This window comes from Microtus pennsylvanicus, chromosome 20 (assembly GCF_037038515.1).
Source record: "Microtus pennsylvanicus isolate mMicPen1 chromosome 20, mMicPen1.hap1, whole genome shotgun sequence".
Lineage (NCBI taxonomy): Eukaryota > Metazoa > Chordata > Mammalia > Rodentia > Cricetidae > Microtus > Microtus pennsylvanicus.
In genome coordinates this window covers 30,785,441-30,812,583 of record NC_134598.1, presented here as the reverse complement: position 1 = coordinate 30,812,583, position 27,143 = coordinate 30,785,441, and the positions used below count along the sequence as shown (strand labels likewise).

At 48.4% G+C, this 27,143-nt stretch overlaps 1 protein-coding gene across 2 annotated transcripts in view; it reads right to left on the bottom strand.

Moving 5' to 3' along the window:
- Positions 1-26,943, bottom strand: part of Elk3 (ETS transcription factor ELK3) — a 58,007-nt gene extending 31,064 nt beyond the window's left edge. The window contains exons 1-2 of one of the 2 annotated variants that reach the window (XR_012908610.1): positions 26,560-26,943; positions 812-1,020 (exon numbers count right to left, since the gene is read on the bottom strand). Coding sequence is in view for 1 of the 2 variants with exons in the window: in XM_075954247.1 (XP_075810362.1) it covers positions 812-1,018 (207 nt within the window). In the remaining variant the exon portion in view is untranslated. The remainder of the gene's footprint in view (positions 1-811; positions 1,021-26,559) is intronic. The other variant, XM_075954247.1, reaches the window with a different exon arrangement.
- Positions 26,944-27,143: the final 200 nt, after the last annotated feature.

The window sequence follows — 27,143 nt, the reverse complement described above, 5'->3', positions numbered from 1 at the left end:
GGCCATGATTCCCATTTCACAAGCAGGGATACTGAGATGCCAGGTCCTTAATAGTAATAAGGTGTCCAGCCAGGGCTGGGAGTGTAACTCACTGCTGGAACACTTGCTCAGCATGCACAAAGCCCTGGGTTCAACCCCCAGCACACAGGGGTCAAATACTGCACCCCAAACTATCATTTCCCAGGAAAGGCTCTTCTCTTCTGGCTGCACCCCCATCCAGAAAGAACAGACGGATTTCCCAGACTTGAATTCTGATTCTGTCCCCAGAGCCTCCTGACACCTTACCCTGCTGCCAGCAGCCTTCTTCAGCAAATTACACCTGAGAAGGTGGGGGACAAGATCTGAGTCCCCATAACATCCTAACGGTTTCCACAGGAGGCAAAGTCATCACAGGTTTTTCTCAAAATCGAAAGTATAAGCAACCCCCATTTCCTTGGGTTTCTGTGTGTTGTTTGTACACACGGTCACAGGTGTGCATGTGACCATCATTCATCGGGTTCCAAACATCAATCTTTTTTTTTTTTTTTTGAAGCAGGGTCTCTAAGTGGCTTGGAACTGACAGACCAGCAAGGCTGGCCCGTGAGTCCTGGAATCACATATTCCACCACGCCAGGCCTTTTGGTGGACTCCAGAGCTGGCATTTAAATCCTGCGCCTACAGGATAAGCATTTCATTGGCTGAACTGCCTCTGAGCCACCGCCCATTTTCCAATTTGATCCACAGCACTGGCTCATCTGCTCCATCAATGAACGAGGAGAGGCGTTCTCCCACCTCCTCCTCCCGCCCCCCATGGGGCTGAGGGTTGCTTTACCTTGTCGTAATAGTATCTCAGGGCTCTGCTCAGCTTGTCGTAATTCATGTTCGTCTTGTTCTTGCGGAGGCCCCACAGCTTGGCCACTTCTTCCGCCTTGAGGAGCTTGAACTCGCCGTCGTTAGACGTCCAGCAGATGAGGTGCTCATGTTTCTGGTCCAGCAACAAGTGCAAAAGGAACTGCCACAGCGTGATTGCACTCTCCATACCTGGAGAAGGTGGGGAAGGCAGGTAGGTCAGAGGTGGGGCCTGCAGGCCAAGGGCTACCCACGGCTCTACCGCACAGAGCCGTCATAGAGAGCTCTTTCCGCTCCATCCCAATGGACCGCCTAACTACACACAGACTTGGACTTGCCCCATTGCAAGCAGCTTTGATCCAGAAACACAAGAGCGGTGCCCCGGGATCCTGGAATTTGTTACATATGAATCATTCAAGTCACCCGGCACTGGGAACTACACAGAATAAACAAACTAAAGGAACCAACAACGCAGTTAAGTCCCCATCCAACCCTTCCTTGGCTTAGCTCTATCTTTTCCCGCCCATCACAACAACTGTGTCTTTGGTCACTCTCCAGCCTTTACTTGTTGAAATGTGGCCATGAGCACCCGCTGCGGCTAAATGATTTACACAGGGGCCTGGGGTAATGAGGACTCCGCATCCCTTGGTTGAACTATGACCCAGCCAGCATTTCAGGGAAGGGACTTGGCCACTCTTTGCACGGTTCACAATCTCAGAACCCAGGACAGTGCTTACATAGAGCTGATGCCCAGTCAGCAGACGCTGATGAACGTAAAGACTCGGTCATTGCCAAGAGAAGAGGACGTTAACTCCCCAGACACTTGTCAGTCGCTCCAGCCCCCCAGTCTCAAGTACACAGGTCGGAAGGGTTTGTCCCATCAGGAGAGGAAATCCCACAAAGATGTCATCCTCTGCCTGTGCCCATAGCACAGACTCTGGCGTTCATTCCTCCTAACACACTGTTCTCTAGCTCTTGGAACCTGGTGAACTCCAACGCATCCATACTGGTGGGAATCCAAGCGGGAGCATGGGAGGTTCTGAATTTTGATCAGCTGAGTGTATTCATAAAAAATTATCCCCATGTTTTATCACACTTATTGTGTGTGCACCCATGTGCACCCATGCATACATATGTGTGGCATGTGTGTGGACAACTTGCAACAGTCCGTTCTTTCCTTCCACGGGGTCCTGGGAACTGAACTTGGGTTGTCCGGCTTGCTGGCAGGCACCCTGAGACGCACAGCCAGCTTTCCAGCCCCACCCACTTTTTTCATCATCATCCATGTAATTAGGAAACGCTTTCCTGCAGGCCAAATGTCATGAGCAAACACCGAGGGTGTTTTGACCGGGGCAGATGGGATTTTGATGTTGAGCAGAGAAAGCTCAGTAAAGACCCCAAGGTGGACGCCAGGCTTCTACCTCAAGATGTACAAAAGCCACGTGAGATGGAGACCAGCCAACAGAATGAGGGGACCCCCATATGGCAGCAAGGAGACATTGGGGTCCTTGCGACAGCCCAGGCTGAGAGCAATGAGGGGCAGCAAGAAAGATGCCCGGAAGACAGAACAATGGCCTTGAGGCGTTTTCTACAGTGAGTCCCTTGGCTGCTCCATTGCCCTTCACAGAGCAGCTTCCAGGCGACCAAGGAGCCAGAGAGAGAGGCAGGCCCAGCAGTTCCCTTGAGGCAGACAGACCTTCAAACTGGCTGACATCTTTCTGCCTCTTCCAGCAGGTTCCAGAGGGTTGGAGTATTGCTCAGTGGGAGAGCGCCTGGCCATGAAGGCCAGGGCCCTGATCCTAACAGCAGTCAACCCCCTTGCCATATGAAAGCCCCCAGTCACCCCTTACAAGCATTCACTTCCTGCTTCCTCTCACAGGCCCAGGCAGAAGAAAGAATCCTATTGTTTCTCTGAGCAACATGAGGGCCACGTGGGTGTCTCTGTTAAAGAAAATCCAGACTAAGAACATGATACAAACACCCACGGGGCGTTTTATTTCTAAGTCTTTAAAGGGGGTATTCTTAAAGAGGTCCGCCTTCACCACAGTGGTCACTGGGTTTGGGAGAGTCGGCCCACCGCTTCTGACTTCAAACCACACCAGCAACTCCTGAGCTCTGTAAGGGCTCCTGGCAGGATGCGCAATGTCACAGCTCCAACTCCCAGTGAGCTCAAATAAGCCACACACGGTTCAAATTCTTGGGTGTCTCTGGCCAAACCTTCTGGCAGTGAGTTGTTTAAATATCTTTGAAACGTAGTGGCCACTCAGAGGAACTTTCCTGGAGAGGCAGAGAGATGTCAGCCAGTTTGGAGTTCTGCAGAAAGGCAAGGGCTAGGCCTGCCCCCCCCCCTCGCTCGCTCGTTCGCTCACTCCCAGATGGGACCATAACCAGCAACCCCGAACCTTTAACTGCCAGGAACCAGTATTGTCCCACGGGAGACAGAACACAGCAAAGGTGCCTGTGTATTTTATACCATGGTCTCCCCAGGTTCTTGGGGGGTCCCCTAGAAGTCTTTCTATGAGCTCCAACCTGGGCACAGGAAAGAGGGGCTCAGCACAACCTGGGGTTGGGGAGAGGGGGTTCCATGTGGCTTCCTCGGTCCCTAGAGCTCTCTGTGAAACTTTCCAAACCATCCGCCTCTTTCTGCCCCTTCGAGCAGGGTCCTTTGCACAGCTACTAAACGTTTCCACCTTATTTAAAATCGGTGATTGTCCAAAGCTTTGGCCACAGTCTGGATACCAAGAATACGATAGAATTTATTCTCAAATCTTCCTTGCTTTGCTCCTTTAAGGGGCCAGGCGGCACCACAGTGCAGTAGGTCCCTATGTCATCAGCACACTGAGAGTTGGGCTTGGCCATGTGTCTTTATCTAGTTAGCAAAATACTGGGTTGAAGTGATGAGACACAGAGCTGACCTGAACTTTATCAAGGGCTGGCCTGGACCCAGTCTGAAGAAACAGAAACGTAAGTAAAATAAATGCCACAGTGAATGAGCTGATTGGGCCAGTTTGTTACACGGCGCCACTACAGAAAAAAACTGACTACTACAACATCACACATATGTGCTCTTCCCTTCCCTAGGATGTCCTCTGGGGCTCAGAGGGGCATGAAAGGACAGAAAGAGAACAGACCAGGGGATATAGATGGAAATGGGGGAAATGGGTCCAGAGAAGGCAAGAGTATGAGCCACCCAACAACTCTCAGGCCAGAGCCCAGCTTGGGAGGCAGCAAGCTGGAGCAAGAAGGAATCATGCAAGTTGCTGCGAGCAACCGAGCTCCCTGGAGGTAACTAAAGCGTCCCGCCCAGCACACACAAACTTGCTCCTCCTCAAAGTCTAGCTGCTGCTTTGTCCTGCTAGGCGCCCCAGTTTTGATGACTGATTCACACCGAGTTCTACTTGGTGCTGGGAGCCCAAGCCACACACTACTTGGTGGTGAGTGCCAGACACGATTTCTCTTTTAGCCACCTCATAGTCCCACCGCTGTAGAAGTTGTCCTGGGGAGGGGGTGGGGGTGTCACAGAGGCACAAGGAGGCGCTGAACCCCCATCATCCAGCCGTGTTTCATGGGACCAGAGAGCTCAGACCAGACACAGGTGGGCCACCAGTGGAGGACACAACTCTTGTCCTCTCCCCTCAAGGGCACGAGCTCTATTTCTTTGACCCCCATTTATTCTACTCATTTTAATGATGGCATTAAGTTTTGTAACTTGCAGCCGTTTTCACACGCAACCATGCGTCATGTGCCGCCCTCCTCCCAGCTACAATACGTGTCGTTTGGAATGCCCAGGAAGAGAAAAAGTTCTGAGGTATGCACCTGGGGGTACACTCTAAGAACTGTGGGTGCTGTACTTAACTCAGTTTTCTGTAGTACTTCCTAGAGAAGAATTCAAGAAAGCTTAGCCCCGGGGTGTTAGCTATATTGCTGGATGTTGGCTATAAGACCACAGCAAACATTTGTACGGCTACATCATATGCACAAGACTGTATCATATTGTAACAACGCATTGATACAATGTCCTGGCAGCCAAGCCTGCTTTATGTTACAATGTGTCATCAGCTGACATTCATTTGGCTGGCTGCCCAGACCTGCTAGCTTCCAATGAATTGAACACTTGAAAGAAATGCGAGCAACGTGACAATGTGACAAGAGCTCCCACATCCATTCCTGGGCAGGCAGTCTAGGCTTTGGTGTGTGTGTGTGTGTGTGTGTGTGTGTGAGTGTGTGTGTGTGTGTGTGTGTGTGTGTGTGTGTGTGTGTTTTCTTTTTTTTCTCCCTACTTTGGTTTTTGTTGGGTCAGGATATGTCAGCACACACAAATGGCACCCATCAAATCAAGAGGTGAATTCCTGCCTCTTTATTTTTGGAGCCTCAGACTTCTGTCTTCTACCTCTTCATAAGATTTTTAAAAAATCGATTATTATTAAGCATAGAGTCCCTAGAACTGAACTTGCTTCTCCAGGTATGTGCACTGGTCTCTGCAGTCAAACCTCCCTTATCCAGAACCTCCTTTATCCAGCATCCCCACCCTTCCCAGCCTCTAATAATGACCATGTCACGAGGAGAAAACACAACACACTTCGTGGCTGTCGTTTGTTAATTGGCCAATTAGAAAATGCTTCTCTTGCCCTGCCCAGACCTTATTTTGAATATATGGAATTTTATCAGGTATTACCATCCTGTAAAAAAAAATCGCTGTGAGGGGGCTGCAGGTGCGCACTGTAGCTTAAGAATGTATAAACGGAAGTCAGAGGAAAATTCCGTGCAGCTGGTTCTCAGGGACAGAGCACCGCATCCACTGTGCCACCCCACCAGCCCCTCGGTGTCTTCTATGCCCTTCCCTCCCATACAGCATCACTCTTGCCACAGAATGGCTGTCCCGACTTGCCATAGTCCTCTGAGTTTGCTTCCAGCCTGCTGCCTGCAAGGTTCTTCCTTCCCACAATGGCCTTTCCTACGTCTACAGAGCTGACTCTGAATAAAGAAAATACATGCAGAAGCCACTGAACTCACCAGCCCTCTCCAGAGCTCCTTTTACTTTAGAATGTCCAGGCCAGGTCTTGTTGGAATGGAGATCTTGTTAGATCACCTTGTCCAGTGTGGGCATGAACATCCTTACACACATCATCACTGCTACAGAAGGAAAGCCCACGGAGGAGTCTAGAAATCTCAATGCAGCCATCCCACTCTGAGGCACGTATTCAAACGAGATGGCCTCCATATGCTAAAGAGACCTCTTCACCTCTGTGTTTATGGCAGCCTTAGTCACCACAGTCGAGTCATGGAATCAACCACCTTGTCAATCAACAGATGGGTAAGTACATTAGATAGGTATGCAAGATACACAATGCTGTTCGGTTATTAAAATGATAACCTCGCCATCGACCTGGAGGGCATTATGTTACATGGATAAGTCAGGTTCAGAGAGCCAAGCGCTGCATACTCCATCCAAGCACAGTCTTAAGAAGCTTGTCTCAAAGAAGAAGAGTACAGACGAATAGTTCCCAGAGCCTGGGGAAAACAGAGGGGAGAGGCGGAGGCCCGTCAGAACAGACACTAAGTCACAGCAGACCGAAGAACTAAGTCCTGGGTCTGCTGCACAGCGGGGTGGCTAAGCCAGTAGTGATGTATTTCGGATTTCTAGGTAGTCAGAAGATGGGGTTGGAGTCTCACCACACAGGGACGACAAATGTTTGGCGTACTAATGCCGCCGATTTTATCGTCACACAGTACACAAGTATCAAAACATCACATCGCACCCCATAAATACATACAATTACCATGCCAATTAAATGATTACAATAACAAAATAAAATGCTCATCAGGTTTGAATAACCTCCTTTAACGAGGCAGGAAGGAGCCTGATACATTAGCCGTGTTGACAACCTATCTTTCTTTACTACACACTTTGTACTGTCCTCTTCCCTTGCGTGTAAAAGGCAAAGCAGGGTATAAAAGGCTCAGGACCCGGAGTTCTTGAAGGATGATATGGAATTCAGAGGCAAAAGCCAAGCCTCTCCCGGCCTATTCAAATGAGCAATTACCTTCACACGTGGCAGATGATGTTTGCTGAAACCTGTCCACATCTCACAAAACAAAACAAAAACAAAAACAAAACAAGACAGGGCCAGCGAGACAGCTCGGCGGGCGGGTAAAGGCGCTTTAGCCAACAGTCTGGCATCCTGATTCCAGCTCCGACAGCCACACAGTGGAAGGAGAGAATCAGCTCTAACAAAATGCCATCTGACCTCCACACGCATGCCGTGGCACGTGTTCCCAGACGCGTACGAGTGTATGTACACACACACACACACACAGCAAGAATAAACAAAGGTAATAAAAAGAAAAAACTAAAGTGAAAGCTATGAGTACATCAATGTAGATTCTTTTAAATAAGATGTCTATATACTATACCCAACCAGAATAGAAACATCAATTCTTTCCATTCTCTGGCTCTCGTTTCCTTCCATTGCTTCCCTTTCTTCCTCTCTCTCTCTCTCTCTCTCTCTGCCCTATCTTATGCCAAGATGCTGTCTAGTCATTTGGAACGCATCATTAAACAAAAGGACTTAAATGACACAGTAAGTCAGAAGACAGGGCTACAGAAAACCCCTAAAGATGGATGAGGGGACAGGAGGAGCAGGAGTGATGGGACTCATGGTGATGGTTGTAACGGTGATGGTGGTTATAATGGTGATAGTACTGGTTATGATGGTGATGGTGGTGGTTATAATGGAGATGGTGGTGGTTATAATAGTGATGATGGTAGTTATAATGGTGATGGTAGTAGTTATAATGGTGATGGTAGTGGTTATGATGGTGATGGTGGTGGTTATAATGGTGATGGTGGTGGTGGTGGTTATAATGGAGATGTTAGTGGTTATAATAGTGATGATGGTAGTTATAATGGAGATGTTAGTGGTTATAATAGTGATGATGGTAGTTATAATGGTGATGGTGGTGGTTATAATGGTGATGGTGATGGTGGTGGTTATAATGGAGATGTTAGTGGTTATAATAGTGATGATGATAGTTATAATGGTGATGGTAGTGGTTATAATGGTGATGGTGGTGGTTATAATGGTGATGGTGGTGGTTATAATGGTGATGGTGGTGGTTATAATGGTGATGATGGTAGTTATAATGGTGATGGTAGTGGTTATAATGGTGATGGTGATGGTGGTGGTTATAATGGTGATGGTGATGGTGGTGGTTATAATGGTGATGGTGATGGTGGTGGTTATAATGGTGATGGTGGTTGTCATGGTAATAATGGTGATGATGGTGGTTGTCATGGTAATAGTGGTGGTGATGGTGGTTGTCATGGTAATAGTGATGGTGATGGTGGTTGTCATGGTAATAGTGATGGTGATGGTGGTTGTCATGGTAATAGTGATGGTAGTTATAATGGTGATGGTGATGGTGGTGGTTATAATGGTGATGGTGGTTGTCATGGTAATAGTGATGGTAGTTATAATGGTGATGGTGGTTGTCATGGTAATAGTGGTGGTAGTTATAATGGTGATGGTGGTTGTCATGGTAATAGTGATGGTAGTTATAATGGTGTTGGTGGCAGCACTGACGGTGACAAGAGGATAAAGACGCCTGCCTTGTGGAATTATTGTTGTTACAATGTTACTAATAAACTATAATTTATTAGTTAATAAATTAGTTACTAATAAACTGTAATTTATCATTTATTAGGCAGTGCTCTAACATAACAAATCTCAGTCTGTGGGTGACATAACCTATGGGGGTTCCCTATGCCAGCCTGTTAGGGCGACAGACAGAGCAAAGAGGTGGAGAGGACTCGGTGAAAGAGTTGAGCCATTGGCACTGCAGGGGGCGGGGGCGTGTCTGTATACTCTGAGTGTTCCCTACCTCTGTGTTTCAACACTCAGTTTAAAAAATAAAAAAGTAAACACAAAATGATTTTTATTCTTCCTAGTTGTTTTTCTTGCTTCAAAAAAAAAAAACCAGAACAGACTCACAAAGTGAAAGAAGCTGCAGATGGGACAGACTGACCACCCCTGCTGCCAACCCACAGGCACTAAGGGGAGACTGCCAACTTGGGAGCCAGGCACCATCTCCTCGCCCCCTCCCCCTCAGAAACGCAGGCCCATTTGTCAGAGGGCGCCCTTCTTGCCATCTGCCACAAGGTGGCGCCAGATGTCCTGTGAATTGGCCGGAGACGCCTCACTCAAAGCCAAAGGTTTGGGCAGCCTTTCTTAGAAATCAATCCCAAACCTGGCTTACTTGCTTGTTCTTCCTTGTTTTGGCTGGTTTTTTGTTTCTATTGACGGACACCTGAAGTTTCTCTTAGCACGTCAGCTTTGCTTCTGCAGCTGCTGAGGTAGCTGATGGGAGGGTCAAAAGACCCTCTTTGACGTTTTTCTTTTACCCTTTCTGCTTTGATTTGAGACAGGGTCTCACTATGTAGCTGCCCTGGAACGCCCTATGTGGACCAGGCTGGACTCCTTGTCCAGTGAGGAAGGGGCCCAGGGTAGCCACGTCACTGCAATCCAAGGGGATGGGCAGAAACCACAAGCCCACTCAAGTCGAAGAACAGGAAAACATCTGGGGCCTGCCAGAACCCAGGACAGGTAACTTTAAGGTGTGAAGAGGTAACTTGATAAGTACATAAACACACAACACCTGCAAACTCTGAAGCCTTTTTCTCTTAGGCAGTGGGTCTCAATCTTCCTAACACTGTTGTGGTGACCCCCAACCATACAATTATTTCATTGTTACTTCAAAACTATAATTTTGCTACTGTTGTGAATCATAATGTAACTATTTGTGCTTTCTGATGATCTTAGGCTAGCCCTAGAAAGGGTTGTTTGATCCCCTAAAGGGTAACAACCCACAGGTTGAGAACCGCCGTTAGGTAAGTATTTTTTTCTGAGATGAGCCTAAGATTATTACCATTTATTTTCAAGAAACATTTTAGCCACTGCCAACCATCACAATGAAAAGCAAATATATGAAGTCAAGGGGTTCATGTTCCCCCAAAGCTCTTCCCACGGGACAACCAATGTCTGTGTTCTCATCTGGTCTGTAAATACGCTGTAGATGGTTTGTGTTTGAAAAACCAACGAGAGAACAGCAAAGAGAAGTGGGCACTGCTCAGCCCAGCAATTTATCCACTAGACTACGCACGACAGTTTGCCATGTTTTAAAAATGATTCTTCCGTCTGAGAGAATTTTCAGGAGGAATCACTGACAGCCACTGTCACAACAGAACTGCAATCCGCTGTCTACACAAACTGCCCAGCTCCCCTGAAGCTGTGTCATCTGTGAGTAAGTTAGCAGCGGCTCAACTGGTTTGCTGGTGGCTCATGAACAAGTGTGTTTTCTTTGGGAAACCCAATGGATGGCTACGTTGCCTCCACTGGGACCATGTCTTTCTCCTTCCTCCAACATCCGCAAATTCATCCACTTCCCACCCCACCCCAGCAGGGCACAACCCAGTCCTATCTTATCCCACGTCTTCAGACCTCTCCGTAGACCACCTCACGCGGCTCCTCTTTGATCTCTAATATGGCAAACGTCCCAACGTTTTTTTACGGTACAACTTGTTCTTTCTGGGCCTGGAGAAGAGGTGGGTCACCTACAGGATAAATAAATATCTCATGTCGAGGAGCACACACCTATGAACCTCAAAGATGCAAGGAAATTCTAACTGGTATAGCCCTGGAGCGCAGAATAATAGCCTGCATGCTATCAGCTGCAGCGAAGCTTACATAATGCCATCCTTTCTGCCTTGTACGAAGCAAGGCTTCCCTAGGCGGGCTAAGTATTTGAGCCAGTACTGCATTAGCCTCTCCAGCACTTCCAACACAGCACATGATAAAAAATAAGCCCCCACTAAACAGGTGTGTGATAATCCCAATTTTTTTTAAATCTCAATTTCTTTCTGAGGGGATGGAAGTATCTGACTTCATAGATGCTTAATAACAGTTCAAGGTCTCAGCCATTTAGCAATCACCCTCATGGGAGAAATAAGGCATTCTCCACTTTCTCAGTGTCTTCTGATCACCTGAGTCCCGCGTGCACCCTCCGGGACGCCAGCCACACAAACAGAGCACGCAAGGTCTCTTCCACACTCAAACCTGCACTTACTCTCTTATTGGAAAACAACAGACCACAGTGTTATGGGGCAGCTAGATCAAAGAAAGAAACCAATTAGTCGCCTAGATTTTGCAAGGGAGGCTGCAGCCTCTGGGTTGTCCAATCCCCCCTCCCTGTATCCACAGGTCCGGGACACAGAGCGAGAAACCACAGAACTTGGGGGGGGGGGGCCTTTCCAGATAACCAACCAGGCTAACAAAGCAGACCATGTCTTGAAAGACGAGAGGGGCTGTAAAACACAGAGGTTCTTGCAGGGTGGGTACAGCTGCCCTGCCCCCACCCCCTACCCCAGGGATGTGGGCCGTGTTTTTCTTTCAAGAGAAAGGCTGTTCCTTTCCAGCCATTTGCGGATGAAAACCTGAACATTTACTTTATGGTGGGATTGTTTTCATTGTCCAGGCCCTTCGCACGAGTCTTATTTCTGGCTGGAGGCACAGCCCCCATCAGCGGGTTCTCTCACAGCTTCCTCTTCTTCTGCAGGTTGCAGGCAGGAAACTGGAAAATGGGCCACAGGAAACCTGGCCTCCCACATGTGCCCCACTTTGTAACTGCAGCTCTGGTTTCATTTGGTCTATGTGTCAGCTCCATGTTAACCCTCCACACGACCATCCAACTGTCCTCCAAAGGAGCGCCCGCGCGTGACGGCTAAGAATGGCCTTAGGACTTTCAGCTTCGCCCAAGCCATCGATCCCATGACTTCAGTCGAGTCTCTAGTGAAAATTCAAGACGACGGCACAACACAAGATACAACAGATGTCTTTTTAAGTAAATAGATTTACAAGCGGCCTGATGAATTTTAACTCGCCAGGCTTTTGGTGCAGAGGAACAGGAAAGGAAGCTGTAAATACAGACCTCGCTCCAGGCAGTCCCATTGTGAGGCTATTCCAAGTTACGTTTTCCTCGGTATCACGGCCTACTGGGTTGAACTACATAAAAGTATTGTTCTTACAGGTCAAAAGCTGTGAGGCAGCAGAAGTCTCATAGAGTCCACTTAAAACACATGCTCACATGCCTAAAACAGATGTGAACACACAGATGCACAGAAGAGTCTTCCTTGTGTATTTGACCCACGGACCGTTTTGAGAACTCTCTGGGAGAAAACACTATATACATCTCTATGCATGTAGATACAAACATGTGCCTGTTTGTATGTGCCATGTCAGCAGGGTCTGTGGGGTTCTAAAAGGAACCTGTAAGTAGGTTCCAAATCAAGAGGCCTGGTCCGAGGAAACACGAGCTGCATTCTCCTTGATTGCCAATACTGAGAACCACACGTTTCATAGGAACAAGGCTCAGACCCACACCTCCACCCTCACGGGAGCCTTTCTTTTAAGGGTTAACCGTCGATGACTTTGTGTGCCAAGCATGGTGTTTAGCACACAGAGGACGTGTTCACACTCCCTGTCAGCCCTGTCCACCAGGAAGCCTTGACTGAGAAACACGAAGACAGACGCATCTGGCCACACAGGAAGCAGAAGAGCAGACAGACCCCAACCAAGAAATATCTGCTCCCAAGTCCGGGGCTCTAATCACAACGCAACGCATATTGCCACGCTAAAGCAGGTTCTCAACCTGTGGACCACGACCCCTTGGGGGGGGGGGTCAAATGACCCTTTAATGGGGGTCACCTAAGACCATGGGAAAACACAGGTATTTACATTATGATTCATAGCAGTGGCATAAAAGTTAAGAGGTAGCAACAAAAATAATTTTATGGCTAACAGTCACCACATGAGGAATTGTATTAAGGGGTCGCAGCGTTAGGAAGATTGAGGACCACTGCCCTAGATGCTGGCTGTGACAGCCTCAGCAGGATAAAGGACAGAGGTGTCCTTCATTTCCCACCCCACCACTCCGTGACTCCAGGTACTCTGCCTGGGCTGCTTGATGAAAGAGTCTGAGCACTCAGAGGCAGAGGCAGGTGGATCTCTGTGAGTTCAAGGCTAGCCTGGTCTACAGAGGGAGTTCTTGGGCAGCCCAGGTTGCATAGAGAGACCCTGTCTCAAAAAAAAAAAGAAAGAAAAGAAGAAAAGAAAAGAAAAAATAAGAATCTGAGCCTTTCTGCCACCATTTATTTTAACCAATTTCATCAATGAACAGAGATAGAAATAGACAGATGGGTGAGTGGGTGGATGGATGGATGGATGGATGACAGAGAGACAGAGAGAGAGAGAAAAACAGACAGACATGCTAGGTTCACCCAATGGGATTCTTTTAATGGGGAACTGAACCTTGGAGTCACACTGGGCAAAGAACCATTGGCAGGTGGGCCTAGTTCTTTCTCCGTTCACTTCTTTAAATTTTAAGTCAAAATCTGGGTAAGTTAAAGACTGACACTGAATTCATTAGGGAGCCTAAAATGACACTGATTGAAATTGCAATCCCCCTGCCTCAGCCTCCTGTGTAGCTGGGATTTCAGGCCTGTGCCACCAGGCCTAGCTGAAGGTCGGCCCTTCATGACAAATCAGGCCATGAGCCTTGGTGAACTCCAGAACTCGGAGAGACTGGTCCTCTTATCTGAAGTGTGGACACCAGGCCTGTGGAACCAGAAGACGGAGGTAGAGGAAACCTAACCCTAAACATGAGCTCTTCATGGTACTCAGAAACGGACCATGGGACCTGTTCCCTGTGTGGAGAGGGACAGCCTGGGAGCCCGCGACGTGTGGACAGTAGACCTTGGAAGGGACCTGGCACCCGAGCAGCCTTGGTGACTTCCCATCACACAGAGACAGATAATCAGCTTACTAAAACCTTGCCAAATGCCCTGAAATTTGAGCTTCCGTGTAAGGCAGCCGGCATGGCTCCTCAACACTCTTTATCTGTGCGTTTCAGAGCCCTTGGCTGGAATGGCAAATTTTTCCCCAAAATTTCTAGCTTAATAAACTCAGTCTTGTGCATTGAGGTGGGGGGTGGGCATTGGGAGTAGGGATATCAACAAAACCTGGTGCCTATCAAGCCTTTGAGTTTATCTGGCCCAAGGCAGGGACACTGGTAGCTCCCCTTCAGGCTCCCCATCTAGAGAAGGGAAGGCCACTCTTCACAGGAGTGGGGGCAAAATGAAAGGTTTTTTTTTTTCTTTAAAGACAGAAAGTATTTTCCAGGTTGGGTACCGAGCTAAATGTTAGCACAGTCCCAGCAAACTTGTGACCATGGGTTAATTCCCCCAAGCGCCACAAATAGGAACAACAAAGTAACAAAGTAACAAATACGGGGTCCTTCCAGTAAGCAGACTCCAGCCTACAGCTGACACCTTGAGAAAGGGGTATTCTTACATCTGTGTTTGCATTACCATCAGGAAGCCTTTATTCTCTTAGATACCTGAAGATGGCTTTTCAAAAAAAACAACAAAAATAAATAAATAAAATAGAGGCAATCTTCCACGCCACTTCTGGAAGATGGAACACCGGAATCTTTCAGATAAACTTGAAAGCCTTACTGTGCTAGAGGGGCGGCTGGGAGAGGTAAAAACACAATCCCAGTGCAGTGAGAACGCTTCTGCATGCCACAAAATGATGGTGGGTTTTCCACATCCAGAAACCAAGGCGCTTCCTGCCAGAGCATCCTCCGGCTCTCCCATTGTGTTGAAACTGTAAAACCTTTCTAAATCAGGACTTCCTCCTATTATGCTGCAGGGGCGTCTTTCTGGGAAGGGGGAAACTCCTGAGGCAAAAGGTAGGAATTCCTGTAGCACCACCCAATGGAAACATGGGGTGGGGGTGGGGGTGAACGAACTGAAACACTGAGTAAGAGAAAAGTCACGTCAGCTCCTCCAGCTAAAAGTCCCAGCCCTGATCCTTCGCCACCAATGGCACCCTGCTTACAAGTGACCTCTCTGGGCTTGTCTGCCCCCTCTTGCTCCTGCGCACAGAGGGTGCTGAACAGGGTCAGGAAGCCTGGTGCAAACCTAGGAAGGAAGGGGTCCCAGGTGGGGTTAGGTGTGAGCTGCCTCCCAATCCCTTCCTCTCTAAAGGACCCCTGTGGGATTCTGGGGATGGGAAGTCTGCACAGCTGGGCTGGACATCCTAGATGTGATGCAGGGACAATCAGGCATTTCCTGGCAGAGCAGTACCCAGCCATCCGGGTACCTTCTTCTTCTCCTGGCGAGCTGCACCTGGTCTGACCACCTCTGACATGGCACTTAGAGATTCTCGGAGACACTTAGAGGTCCTCTCCTTCCTCCTGGGTCCTGTCTCCATAAGAATCCGACTACCCCTGTCCTTCCAAGGCCGCTGTGGGTGTCACAGGCAACAGGCAGGTTGTTTATCCCCAGTACATTAACGGCCATCAAGATCTGCTTCCCAAATATGCGAAGCACTGGACTACAGTTTTCTAGGGAACCGGATTGAGCAATAGGAATCCCCGACCACATCCTTGCAGCTTCTTCCAGAGAAGCCCTGGCAAAGGAGAAAGGCCATGTCTACCATGGAAGCCTAGAATCTTGTCTTCTCCGTAAAAGCTAAAACGATTATTTCTCAAGTGTTTATCTCCGTGTCTCTGTTTCTGACCCGCATACACAGACACACAGACACAGACAGACACACACACACACCACAGCCTTCACCACTATCATAATCAATGGAATAACAACAACAACAACAAAAAGCCTGTCTCAGACAGATCTCAGTCTTCTTAGACTAGTAAGTAACCTTTCTCTCTCCAGGGACTAACTCCACTGTAACTATTTTAAAGTCTCTTGGTTCTTAATGGTCCATAGATAAAGAAAGAAAAAGAAATCAGCTGGCTGATCTTGTCTTTGTTTGGAAGTATAAGATTAAGATTTAAATGTTTCTATATAGCACCTTGGAACTACTGATTTTTTTTTTTTACAGGGGGCTAACAGTATTAGAAACCTTTTGCTTTTGCTTAAATAAAACGCTAGCCAGTGTGGAAACTGAGTCACACAGAGCTGTCATTAGCTGGTCCCTGGTGCTGCTAGAGACAGACAGTATCCTCACATAAAGCGTTGTGTGTTACTGGTATCTACGAACAAGGGGTTGCTGGAGATATCGTGTTTGGGTTTTTGAGAAGCATAGAGAGCCCCGGACAGAGTGGTTACCTGTGCTAGAAGTTGGGAGTTTCCAGGCTCTGAGGCTGTGGCCACTTCAGCTTCAGTACCTTTCTCAAAGCAAAGGTGTTTCACAGTTCAGGAACTGCAAATTCCAGATGCTAATGCTCTGGTCTTCAGATTCTATTTGGAAGAGAGGCTAGCTAGAGTCCTCAGTGTGTTGTTGCCTGCTCATGTGGGGGACACCCGTGGAGGTTTGGTGGCATCTGAAGTCAGGAAGGTGGAGACTGGCCCCATCAGCTTCCCTGGCCCACACGTATGTGTTTCTCTTGCATTTTCCTGCGTGGACATCAAATCTAGCCAGGTGTGCCCCAGCTGTTGTCTCACGTGTGGAGACTGCCTTCCAAGGATAAATTAACTTCTAATAAAGCTCCTTTTAACATGAAGTAAAACTCAGAGGTGTTGACGTAAGTAAGCCAGAGGCCACGCAACTCTTCACGGATGTCTATTTTAAACCACGCCTGGCACGTGAACCCACACCACTAAGTGAAATGGAACAGTAAGTGGGACACACATAAACTATCTTGCTGTCCTTGGTGGACGCTGTAGAAAACAGCCCGTGACTTCAAAATTGAAGCCTTCTCCAATGCCTTACGCCTCGAACCTTCCAAAAACTCATCATCAAAATGCACTGACTAAGTAAACAGTGTTGTGAACACTGTTGCCAAGGGGCCTCCCACTCCCATCTCATGAATAATGCTACATGACGGTCATCAAAACCATCTAGTGAAAAGGATGACGCCCGTGTCAAACACAGACCCTCATCCCAAAGCAGTGCCACCTCCTGGAACTCCTATGCAGGAGTCTGCCAATCCTGGAGTTGGCCCTTTTGCTAACACCACACACAACTTGATGCTGTTTCTTTTCTCAGCATGAATATATTAGCTATAGAAACAGCCAGCACCGGATTTAGACTATAGTCCCCCCTTACTCAAGAAAATTACCCTTTGGAACAGTGAAACATTCTAATTTAGTAGTGAATTTATAATCTCTTATAAGGTCTTAAAGTTCCTGTGTGCGTGCAGGCGGTGTGCATGTGTGTGTGTGTGTGTACACATTGGTGTGCAAGCGCACACCGAGGCGAGAGAACCTCAGATGTCATCTCTCAGGAATAGCATCCACCTTACGGAATAAGGACTGACGGGCCAGTGAGCCCCTCAGCGATTGGCCTATCTCTGCCTCCCCTGTGCTGGGATTAAAAGCAGATGCCACCACACCCTATCTTTTCAACGTGGGACGTAGGGATCAAATCTTGGTAGCAAGGCAAGCAAACACTTTATCTATGAAGTCATTCCCCCAGGACAGTTTCTGCTCTTTTACGGACAACATTCTCGGTCTAATACTGTTTTTGGTGTTGCTACTCTCTGCTGCTGTCTGTTGTTACATTGCTCTTTTTGAGACAGGGTCTGTTTCGGGTGTAGCCCAGGTTGGCCTTGAAATAACTATGTAGCCAAGTATGACCTTAAACTTCTGATCCTCCTGCTTTTTTTTCCAGAGCACTGGGATAACCAAGCTGTGCTACCACACCTAGTTAGCCTGGTGCTAGGGATGCGACCCTGGGTCCCGTGTGTCAGTTAGGCATTCTCCCAACTGATCCATATCCCATTCCCACCTTCCGTCTTCTGAAAACCACAGAACGCTAGCGCCGTCCTTCTTGATTCGGGGATCTTGGTGATCAAAATAAGTCACTATGAGATCATTTTTGTATCACGCACATTGTTCTGTCTACCCACATATCATAAACTCAGAATAGGGAACAGTAAAGTGGTGGATTAAATGAATTCATCAAAACCTAGAGACTCGCCAAAACCAGGTGGCTGGCTGACCACTGCTTTTGCCTCGGCCATCAGAGTGCGTCCACCTCTGCAAGACACTGGGTAGGCCGTGCAGTTCTGCCTAGGAGCACTTGGAGGTACTGTTCAAAATATATTTTGTTTTAAGAGACAGGAGAAGGGAGGAGGAGAGGCACGGGGAGAGAAAGAAAGAGACAGAGAGAACCTAACGTCCTCTGGTCTAAAAGGCCTCTGAGGGTGAAGCAGAGATGAACAGTGGCAGAAATAACTTCCTTATCAATGCTCCTGAGTCCCGGACACCAAGAGTTCAGATCCGAGATCATTCAAGGAAACTAAGGTAGCGAGCGAATCTTCTACTTAACCCTGCAGACAGCACCGACTGCCTGGGTGCCTCCTTTACGTGTTCACACTAGGACTCCCTGGCGTCACGGGGAATCTAAGCCTTTTCCTTTCCTGAAAGTTACAGTGTAAATCCAGGCTCTCGCCTGACTTCCGATATTGAAACAATGACTCTTCCGTGTGGAGAAGTGCAGCAGCCATAAACAACATTCCCTTAGGCACACCTCCCTAGGTAGAGAAGAGGACTCAACTCTCACACAGGCAGGCTGGCCCCCTACAGAGGAGGAGGAGGAGGAGGAGTTGTTTTGGTCACTTTTTCTGAGGTCCTATCCTGCCAGGTTCTCTCAACCACTATCTACCCAGACAAACACATAGGCATGCTCCCCTCCTATTCCAATCCATTAAAATAAATAATAAATAAATCAATCCCAATCAGGACAGCTTACATTTCCACCTCTAAAGGCAAATCTAACAAACTCCAAGAAGGGGACAATATGGGGACACTCCAGTTCTGGGTTCCGTGAAGCCTTCCAGTGAGGTGTTCTTAACGTCCAGGGTTAAGATAGTCACCCAATACCAACAGCCCTGTTTCTTGTTTACCGTATTCCTGAGATGAGAGCTCTGAGTATGGGTGACGTTTTGAGGATGACAAGCTATGGGGGTGGGCAGTGAGATCTCCCAGTTAATTCCTAGACATACTGGGGAGCTGGCCCCGGGGCAAACCTTGAGGCTCGTTTTGGCCACTCTTTTCTGACTAAGACCATGGTGGCAGGACCGGGGGTGGAGGACCTGCTTGATCATACATTCCGGGTAACCCAGACTTGACCCCAACAAAGGGCTCCCTGGCAAAACAGAGGTGAAAACAGTAAGGTAATTAGTCCTTCTCCAAAACAATGAGCTGTCTTCAGCCCATCTCTCCTGCTATTTTACAGAAACATCATTGATTTCAAAGGGTTACAGACAAACACTGTATGTGCAGTTGCTTCAGGTGAAGAAAGTCTTTCCACCGAACACAGCAAGACTCAAAACGGATTATCCAGGGCCACTGTGAGAATCTTGTCATGAAATCTTCCATAAAAGACCACAGTGGGGGCTGGAGAGATGGCTCAGAGGTTAAGAGCACTGACTGCTCTTCCAGAGGTCCTGAGTTCAATTCCCAGCAACCACATGGTGGCTTACAGCCATCTATAATGAGACCTGGCGCCCCCTTCTGGCTTGCAGGCACAAGTGGAAGGAATGCTATACACATAATAAATAAATAAATATTTAAAAAAAATAAAAAATAAAAAAAATAAATAAAAATAAAAGACCACAGTGTCTTTAGAATTGGTAAATTCTGGCGAGAAAGCACTTTCTATGAATGTATTTCGAGGTGTCGCCGACCATTCTCGGTCTAACACTGAGACTAAAATCAAAGTCAAGTCTGTCCCAAGAGTAACAACCTAGCCCTGTTTCTGAACAGACCCTTTCCTTGGAAGTTTAAATAAAAACTATGGGAGCCGGGTGGTGCCTTTAATCCCAGCGCTCGGCAGGCAGAGGCAGGTGGATCTCTGTGAATTTGAAGTCAGCCTGGTCTACAGAGCAAGTGCCAGGACAGCCAGGGCTACACAGAGAAACCCCATCTTGAAAAAAATAAAAAAATAATATAAAAAGCAAACCTATGATACAGGCACTGTTTCTCGTTCTCTTTATGAGAAAAACAGATGTGGGCCCAAAGCGAGCTCCCAGCCGGATGGGCACCACAGACAGAGCAGATCCTGTCATACGCACAGGCAACGATCCCTCACTCTCTCAAGCTACCTGGTCAGAGGGTCTGCACAACATATCGTCACATAGTCTTGGTTTCAGAGCTCGGAATGAGGAGTATTAGTAGGTATTTAGGAATAACAGCCAGTCTCCAGAAACACACACCTAAAGCTGTCTAGCTCCTGGGTTCAGAGAGCAAGAATTTGGGTAATGAGGAAACCTGAGAATAAAGCCTCTACAGAGGGTTGGGGTCCCAGGGGAGGACTAAAGAAAGACCAGCACAGCCTCCCCCAGGGAGGTGACAGGTGACCTGAGAGAGAGCTAAAGAAAGAAGGGGGGTAGAGAAGATGCTGGAGAGAGGGGCAAAATACCCTGTTTTCTTTCATAAGCAGAGTCTCGATTTGAGAGAGAGAGAGAGAGAGAGAAAGAGAGAGAGAGAGAGAGAGAGAGAGAGAAGAAGAAGAAGAAGGAGGAGGAGGAGGAGGAGGAGGAGGAGGAGGAGGAGGAGGAGGAGGAGGAGGAGGAGGAGGAGGAGGAGGAGGACTATAGGACTTAGGACTTGAACGTGAAGTCCGTCCATTTCAGTCCAGCCAGAGGAACTGACACACAGAATGATCAAGTAATACCCCCTCAACCCAGTTAGTTTTAAAGCAATACTTTTAGTTTTCCTAGAACACTGGCTAAATACTTTGTACATGGAATAAACTAGAAGAGATTCCTCCCTTCCCTGTGTGATGTTAAAGCACTACGGTGATTTATCAAGGCGTCCTGGGTTTCACGGATCTGCTGGGTAGAATCATGAAACCGTCCCCACTGCAATTAAAACAAACAAAAGCCCTCCGGGAGTACTCTGAAGTGATGGAAATATAGTCTTCATTTAGAGAAGCTAGATACATGGATGTATACAACTATATTTAAGATCCGTGTGTTGGGGCGTATGTAAACTAAAGTCTTCTTTCGTTTGCTTTTGTTTGTTGTCTGTGACAGGCTCTCACTCTGAGACAAGAAACCAGCCTGCCTCGACTGCCCAAATGCTGGGGTCAAAGGTACATACCACCATGCCCCAAAACTCTTATTCTCTTTTTGCTAAAGGTGAAACATATGTCAGGGGTCTTGTGTTTTTGTTTGAGAGCCCTAACCTAACCAGTCTTACGGAAGTAGCATCCGGACATTTGTGTTTTCTACCCACCCCGTGATTCCTGCCGGATTCGTGGCTAAACGGGAACACCTGAGCTCCAGACGCTTTAGAAATACTTAGACACTAGAGGCTTTGAACCACTTCTGAGCAAACTCATTTTAGCTTGGTTCATATTCGAATGTTATGACCACCAATCACTCTGATGACTTTAAAAACAGCCGAGCAACATTCTCAGCTAAGTTACAAAAAGAATTCCATTTAACTTTTCAAATAGTTCAGTAATTCTTCCCAGGAAATGCAAATTACTCCCAATCAGTAAAGTTGCCAGAGTTCACGCCTAGTGATAATTCAGCCCAAATCACCTTCGGCTGAAGCCGACCACTGCCAAGTTTATCCTGAAACTGCTGACGTGTGCGTGAATTTCCAGGAAAAAGGACAAGGCTATTTTAATTCTGGTAGTGGAAGAAGAGCTCAGAGAGGGTTAAATTATTTTAGGAGCGGTTACCCAAAAGACAGAAGGAACAACCATCTTTGGAGGCCTTCCGGATTTGTTAACAGAAAGCTAAACACACAAACATGGTAACTTAATTTGTTGACTCTGCACTCAAAGTGGCAAAAACAGAGTCATCATGGTGCCACTGCCATGGTTTCAATCCAAAAGCTGAATGACCTCAAGTCAAACTGGTCATGCCCATGGCCGGTAATATTATAGTATTATTATATGTGTGTGTGTGTGTGTGTGTGTGTGTGTGTGTGTGTGTGTGTGTGTAATACAGTATAATACAATAGTAATATCATAGTAATATTGATGTTTTTTTAAGTCAATTTAAAACACCAAAGTTTGGAGAGTGTGGATACAGCAATATCTAAGAGTTGTCTATGCGGGTCTTCCTCTCCTCCGCAGTGGGGTCATCCCAGGGTGGGTTTTTCAACCCAGCCTCCACTCTCTCCCTTCATCTAAGCATTCTGTCCTGGTGTGGAGTGCCCCCACTTCCTGTTACTACAGCGCCACACTCTCTTGCAAATCATGACTCACACTTAAATCACAGAGAGACTCATCAAAATCCCAGAATTCACAGCACATAGGAACTCAATCTTTCAAGAGGGCTGCATTCTTAAGACATTACAGAAGACAGAGCACAAGACCCGGCTCATGAGAAATCATGTCAACCCATCCTCAATAAATACAGGCTCAATGTTTGGCAACTTGAGTCTCGGTCCTCATTATTAAAATGTACCATGGGGGATGCTATGTGGAAATCAGCTCTTTTTAAAAGGATGCCGTGGCTCCAATAAAACCCTCCGAGCACATGCGTTCCTGTGTGTCTGTGTACACAACACACGTTTCAAAAGACTACAAACATATACAATGAAATGTTAGCAGCGGGATTTCTGGCAACGTCCATTGTTGTCTTTGTGGCTTTCTATGTTTTCCTAGGGTAATTTGTGATATTTCTCACAACCAAGAAAAACAGAAAAAGTAGCCTTTAGGAGATAGATGGCTTCTGACAGGTGTGGTTCCAACCTGCTCTAAACCACCCTGCGACAGCCAAGAGGAGCTAAGGTGACCGCTGCACGGGAAACATCAGCCCAGAACATACAAGGCTTTTGGATGAACGTGACGGGCTTCATGCTATTCATGAACACAAGTGAGGAAAAAGCAGGCCGAGGAGGGGCTCACCAGGGTAGAATCAGGTAGACAGAGAGCACACTGCTCTTTATGTGCAATGAGGAGCCTGAGGCCTGGAAGGGACAGAGGACTAAGTCACTGCCGAGGGGTAACTCACCTCGCTTCAGGAAGTCACATCCAATTATGTGCCTTGGGCTTGTCCATAGGTTATGTCTTGTAACGTCTGGCGATACCGTCTATAGAATTAGAATTGGATGGTACAGAACACGCAAAAATCCAGCGTCCGATCACTGGGCAGGAATATCTTAACTACACACACTGCCCGGAAGTCCTCTAAAACCAATTTCAGGAAAAGATTTAAGTTCCAAAAAGTTACGACAAACATAAATTTTAATGGATGACCTCAGAGTTGCATATACTGTACATTAGCAGTTTTGAATGAAATGAGACAAAAGGGGGAGTTTTTTTAAATAAATGCTTAGGTGACTTCAAAATTCAGTGGGGTTGATTTAAAAAAAAAAACTGATCTCCCTCATCCAAATACTGCTCTTCCCGGCTACTAGGCTTCAGCGCTGGTTGTGTGAGGAAGACTGGGTGCTTAGGGAGGCTCAAAAATTCAGCTCACAAAAGTCAGTCACAAGGTCAGGATCTGTCTGTCATTCTGTGGCACGGAGAAGAAGACAGACAGGAATGGGACAAGGCAGAGAGAGAGAGACAGACAAGGACAGAAGCAAGCGTTAACAGCTTGTTGTCATAACGAGACGGACCACTGAGGGCTTCTGATGCCCATTTATTTGTTGAGCCAATGCCTGCGAGAGCCTTTATCACCAGCATCACTAAGGGGAAGGAGAGAGGCTTGGTGTAAGCACTACTAACACATGGGGCTCGTGGATTACTTATGGGGAAGTGTCCTGGACATTGCTGGATGAGTAACAGTATCAGGGTTGGTAGATGCCAGTTGTACCCCTGTAGGCAAAATCATTCTGGTTGAAAACCACAGAAGCAGATCTCGGGCCCCTTCAACAACTCAGACTTCGCTGTCCTCCTTTCTGATCAGAACCGTGGTTCTCAACCTGTGGGTCGCAACCCCTTGGGGTCACGTGTCAGATATTGATATTACGATTCCTAAGAGTAGCAAAACTGCCATTGTGAAGTAGCAATGAAAATAATTTTGTGGTTGTAGTGGTGGTGGGGGATCATCACAGGAACTGTATTAAAGATTCGCAGCATTAGGAAGGCTGAGAACCACTGGCTCAGAGGGAAGTGTTCGCAACCTGGACCTCTGGGGAACTCTCCAGCAGGAGGATGCCCGCTTGGAAGTCAGCTAGAAGAACAACGTTCTGTTGTCCAATTCGGCCACTCAGCATCAACCATTCACTGACCACCCTCTAGAAAAGGTGCCAAGGAAATCCTGACCTAAGCCCACTGACTCGCATAGGGTGGAGTGGCTGGGTTGGTTTCAGGATCCATTTGCCACTGGAGGAGTCACGGCAACACCTTACAAGGGGGGGAGAGGCAGAATGTCCTTGTCAAGAAAGGGGCCCCCCATGCTTCCAGTGGGGTTCTGGAAAATTCTTTGTCCTTTTTAGCAACTCTACCCATTTCAACAGTCAACATTTAAAGGCAGAGAGAGAAAGGGGGAGGGAGAGAGGGAGGAAGGAAGAGGAGGAAGAAAGAAAGAAAGAAAGAAAGAAAGGAAGGAAGGAAAGAAAGAAAGAAAGAAAGAAAGAAAGAAAGAAAGAAAGAAAGAAAGAAAGGAAAAAAGAAAGAGAACAAGAAAAAGCCAGAGGGCCTGAGCTATATTTGGCATGGAAAAGGCCACCACTTTTTGTGCTCTGGGGGTTTTGCAAGCGGAGTCATTACTGGAAGCTTGGGACACTTCTGTCCGACAGTCTCCTTAACTGTCTGACCTGCATGCCCTCCTAACACAGCCTGTAATTTTATAATCCTCATAAATTCAAACTCATAACTGACCTTTTCCAAATAAACGTGTGCCACAGAGAGAGGGAAAAGGAGAGAGACCAGAGAATATTGTGTTGGGCAATCAGGCTCAGAAATCGATTTAGGTTCATTAATAGATCCCGGAACATGCTGGGTTTCCCAACTCCTCCCTCCACCACCCCCCCACCACCACCACAACAAAGCCGAGGCACAGATGGGAGAGGATGGGCAGGCGTGTGTGTGTGTGTGTGTGTGTGTGTGTGTGTGTGTGTGTGTGTGTGTGTGTGTGTGTGTGTGTGAAAGAGTTGATTGGACAACAGAAAACAAAACAGAACCCACGCGCACACACACATGCAGGCACACAGGAAAAGCATGTTCGACTTGAGAACCAAAATGGCCAAAGAGACTTCCAAGTTTCTGGAGACTGCCCTGGAAAGACTGGCGGGGTGGAGGAGGCACCTCTAAGTCAATAAGGCGGTGACTCGCCTCGCTCCGCAGCGCCTGCTCCGCAGGCTGACAGCGGCTTGCACAAAACCCCTCCTGTGCGGAGCAGCGGAAACTCCCAATGAGATTAGTCGGTGTGTGTGTGCAGACATTACTTAGCAATGACTAAAGGGGCTCTCTTCCTGCGGCCGCCAGTGGAAAATTCAAGGAACATTTTTCCCCCTGCAGCAGCAGAATCCCTTTAACCCTCTCCCCAGCCAAGTCCAAAACAACTCGGCCTCCCCCTCACCACCCCCAACTGCCCCCACCTCGGGCAGAGGACTGCAGGGAGTTAAAGGCCAGCGAGGGGCTTTCAAAGCAGGGAGGGAGGGAGAGAGGGGGCCGGCGGGGAAGGGGCGGGGGACCCTCGAACACTACAAAGGAAACTGTAAAAGGCACAAATACATAAACCTGAGAAGCAGCAAACCACAGTTTCTTTGTGAGCTCCTCAGTGAGTCATTTTCAAGATGCTGTCTGCAGCCAGTTTCAAAGCGGAAGCGCACGGCAATTAGTCTTGCCGTTTCCAGACAAGCCAGAAACTCTCCCGACACTCGTTTTTTTTCCTTCTAAAAAGCCCCTTTTGCAGTTTCTGAAATAGCCTTTCTTGCTGCTCCCCCCACCCCACCGCGTAACAGCAGCTTAGCCTCGGAATGATTCGGTTCAGAAAACGTAACAAACCAGAGACCTTTTAATTTTTTTTTTAGCGCTCGCTCCCAATTTAACCCCCCCTCCTCCTAAAAATAAAATAAAATAAAAAGTTCCAGCAACAGTACAGGCCAGCAGCGAGTTGGAAGTTAAAGAACTGAGAACTTCAAGAGCATCCCTTGCCCGGCCAGTCTCCCAAACCCGAATCCAGACCATTAGACTCGGCCGGCTTTTAAATGTCCGTTTGACTGGGCGTGCGCCTGGGGCGGTGACCTGGGCGGGGGTCACCTGCCCAGCGAGAGTGGACGCGCAGCCCCAGGCCCCACATCTCCACGGCCCACGTCCTTCACCTCCACTCCATCCCTGTGCTGTCCCTGGATCTGAGCACCCGCGACTTGGTGCCCATCATGAAGGGATCCCGACCGCAACCCCGGCTGGAGGTCAGCCTCCAGCCACGCAGCCCGCTCCGGCCACCATCCTCAATCCCAGGGCCCTGGAGCCTCGCTCGCCAGCCTGCAGGGGTGCGGGAGCTTGCACGCCGGGTGACCCTTTCCTTGGCTTCGCAGCGCAGCCACGCATGAGCCAGGCCAACGCATGAGCTCCTGCGGTGGCGGTGGTGGCGGTGACGGCGCGCAGCATCCTCCCCCACGGGGACGCACCCCCATCCTCCCCCACCACAGTCCACAACCCACCCCACAGCGCCCACCGCCCCACCCCCACCAGCCAAAGAAAAGAAAGAAGGGGGAAAAGGGGGAAAAAAACTACCAAGAAGAAAACTTTGCAAGCACTGGAGCAACAGGCAAACAGTCCTGCAACCTACCCAGATGTGGGGGAGCGTTTGGGAGTCTTCTTGGGGAGATTTCTAGGAGGACCCGGGCGAAAGCCCCCGACTTTCCATGCTGACAGGCGTCTGCAGACGGTCTGTTGCTCTTGTAATGAGATCCTGATTTTTCCCCCTTTTTTTCTTTCTCTCGCTCCTCTTTTTTTTTTTCCTCTGCTGTGTGTGAGAGCAGGAAGTTGGAGCAGTCAGGCCGAGCCTGCTCACTTCCTTTACTGCATTATTCCCCAGGCGGTGTGCAGTCTGTGTAAACAGGCTTTTCCGCCCCGCGCCGCGCGCCCGGGCCGCGGCTGTGCGCCGGGGCTGCCCGCCCAGACCCGCGCATACCCCCGGCGCCGGGCCCCGCGCCCGCCCGCACGCCCCGCGCGCCCCCGCGCCGCGCCCGCCCCGCTTCCTGCTCGGCCACCCCAGGGGAGGAGCCTGGGGACCCGCCGGCAAGGCCGCCGCCCCTCCACACGGCGGGCTCCGTCAGCTCCCGTGCACCCGGGTGCCTGAGCTGGGCATCACCCTGGGATTGTGCCCTGCAGAGTTGGCCTGCAAGGGAGCTGGGCGTGCTGTTCTGTGTC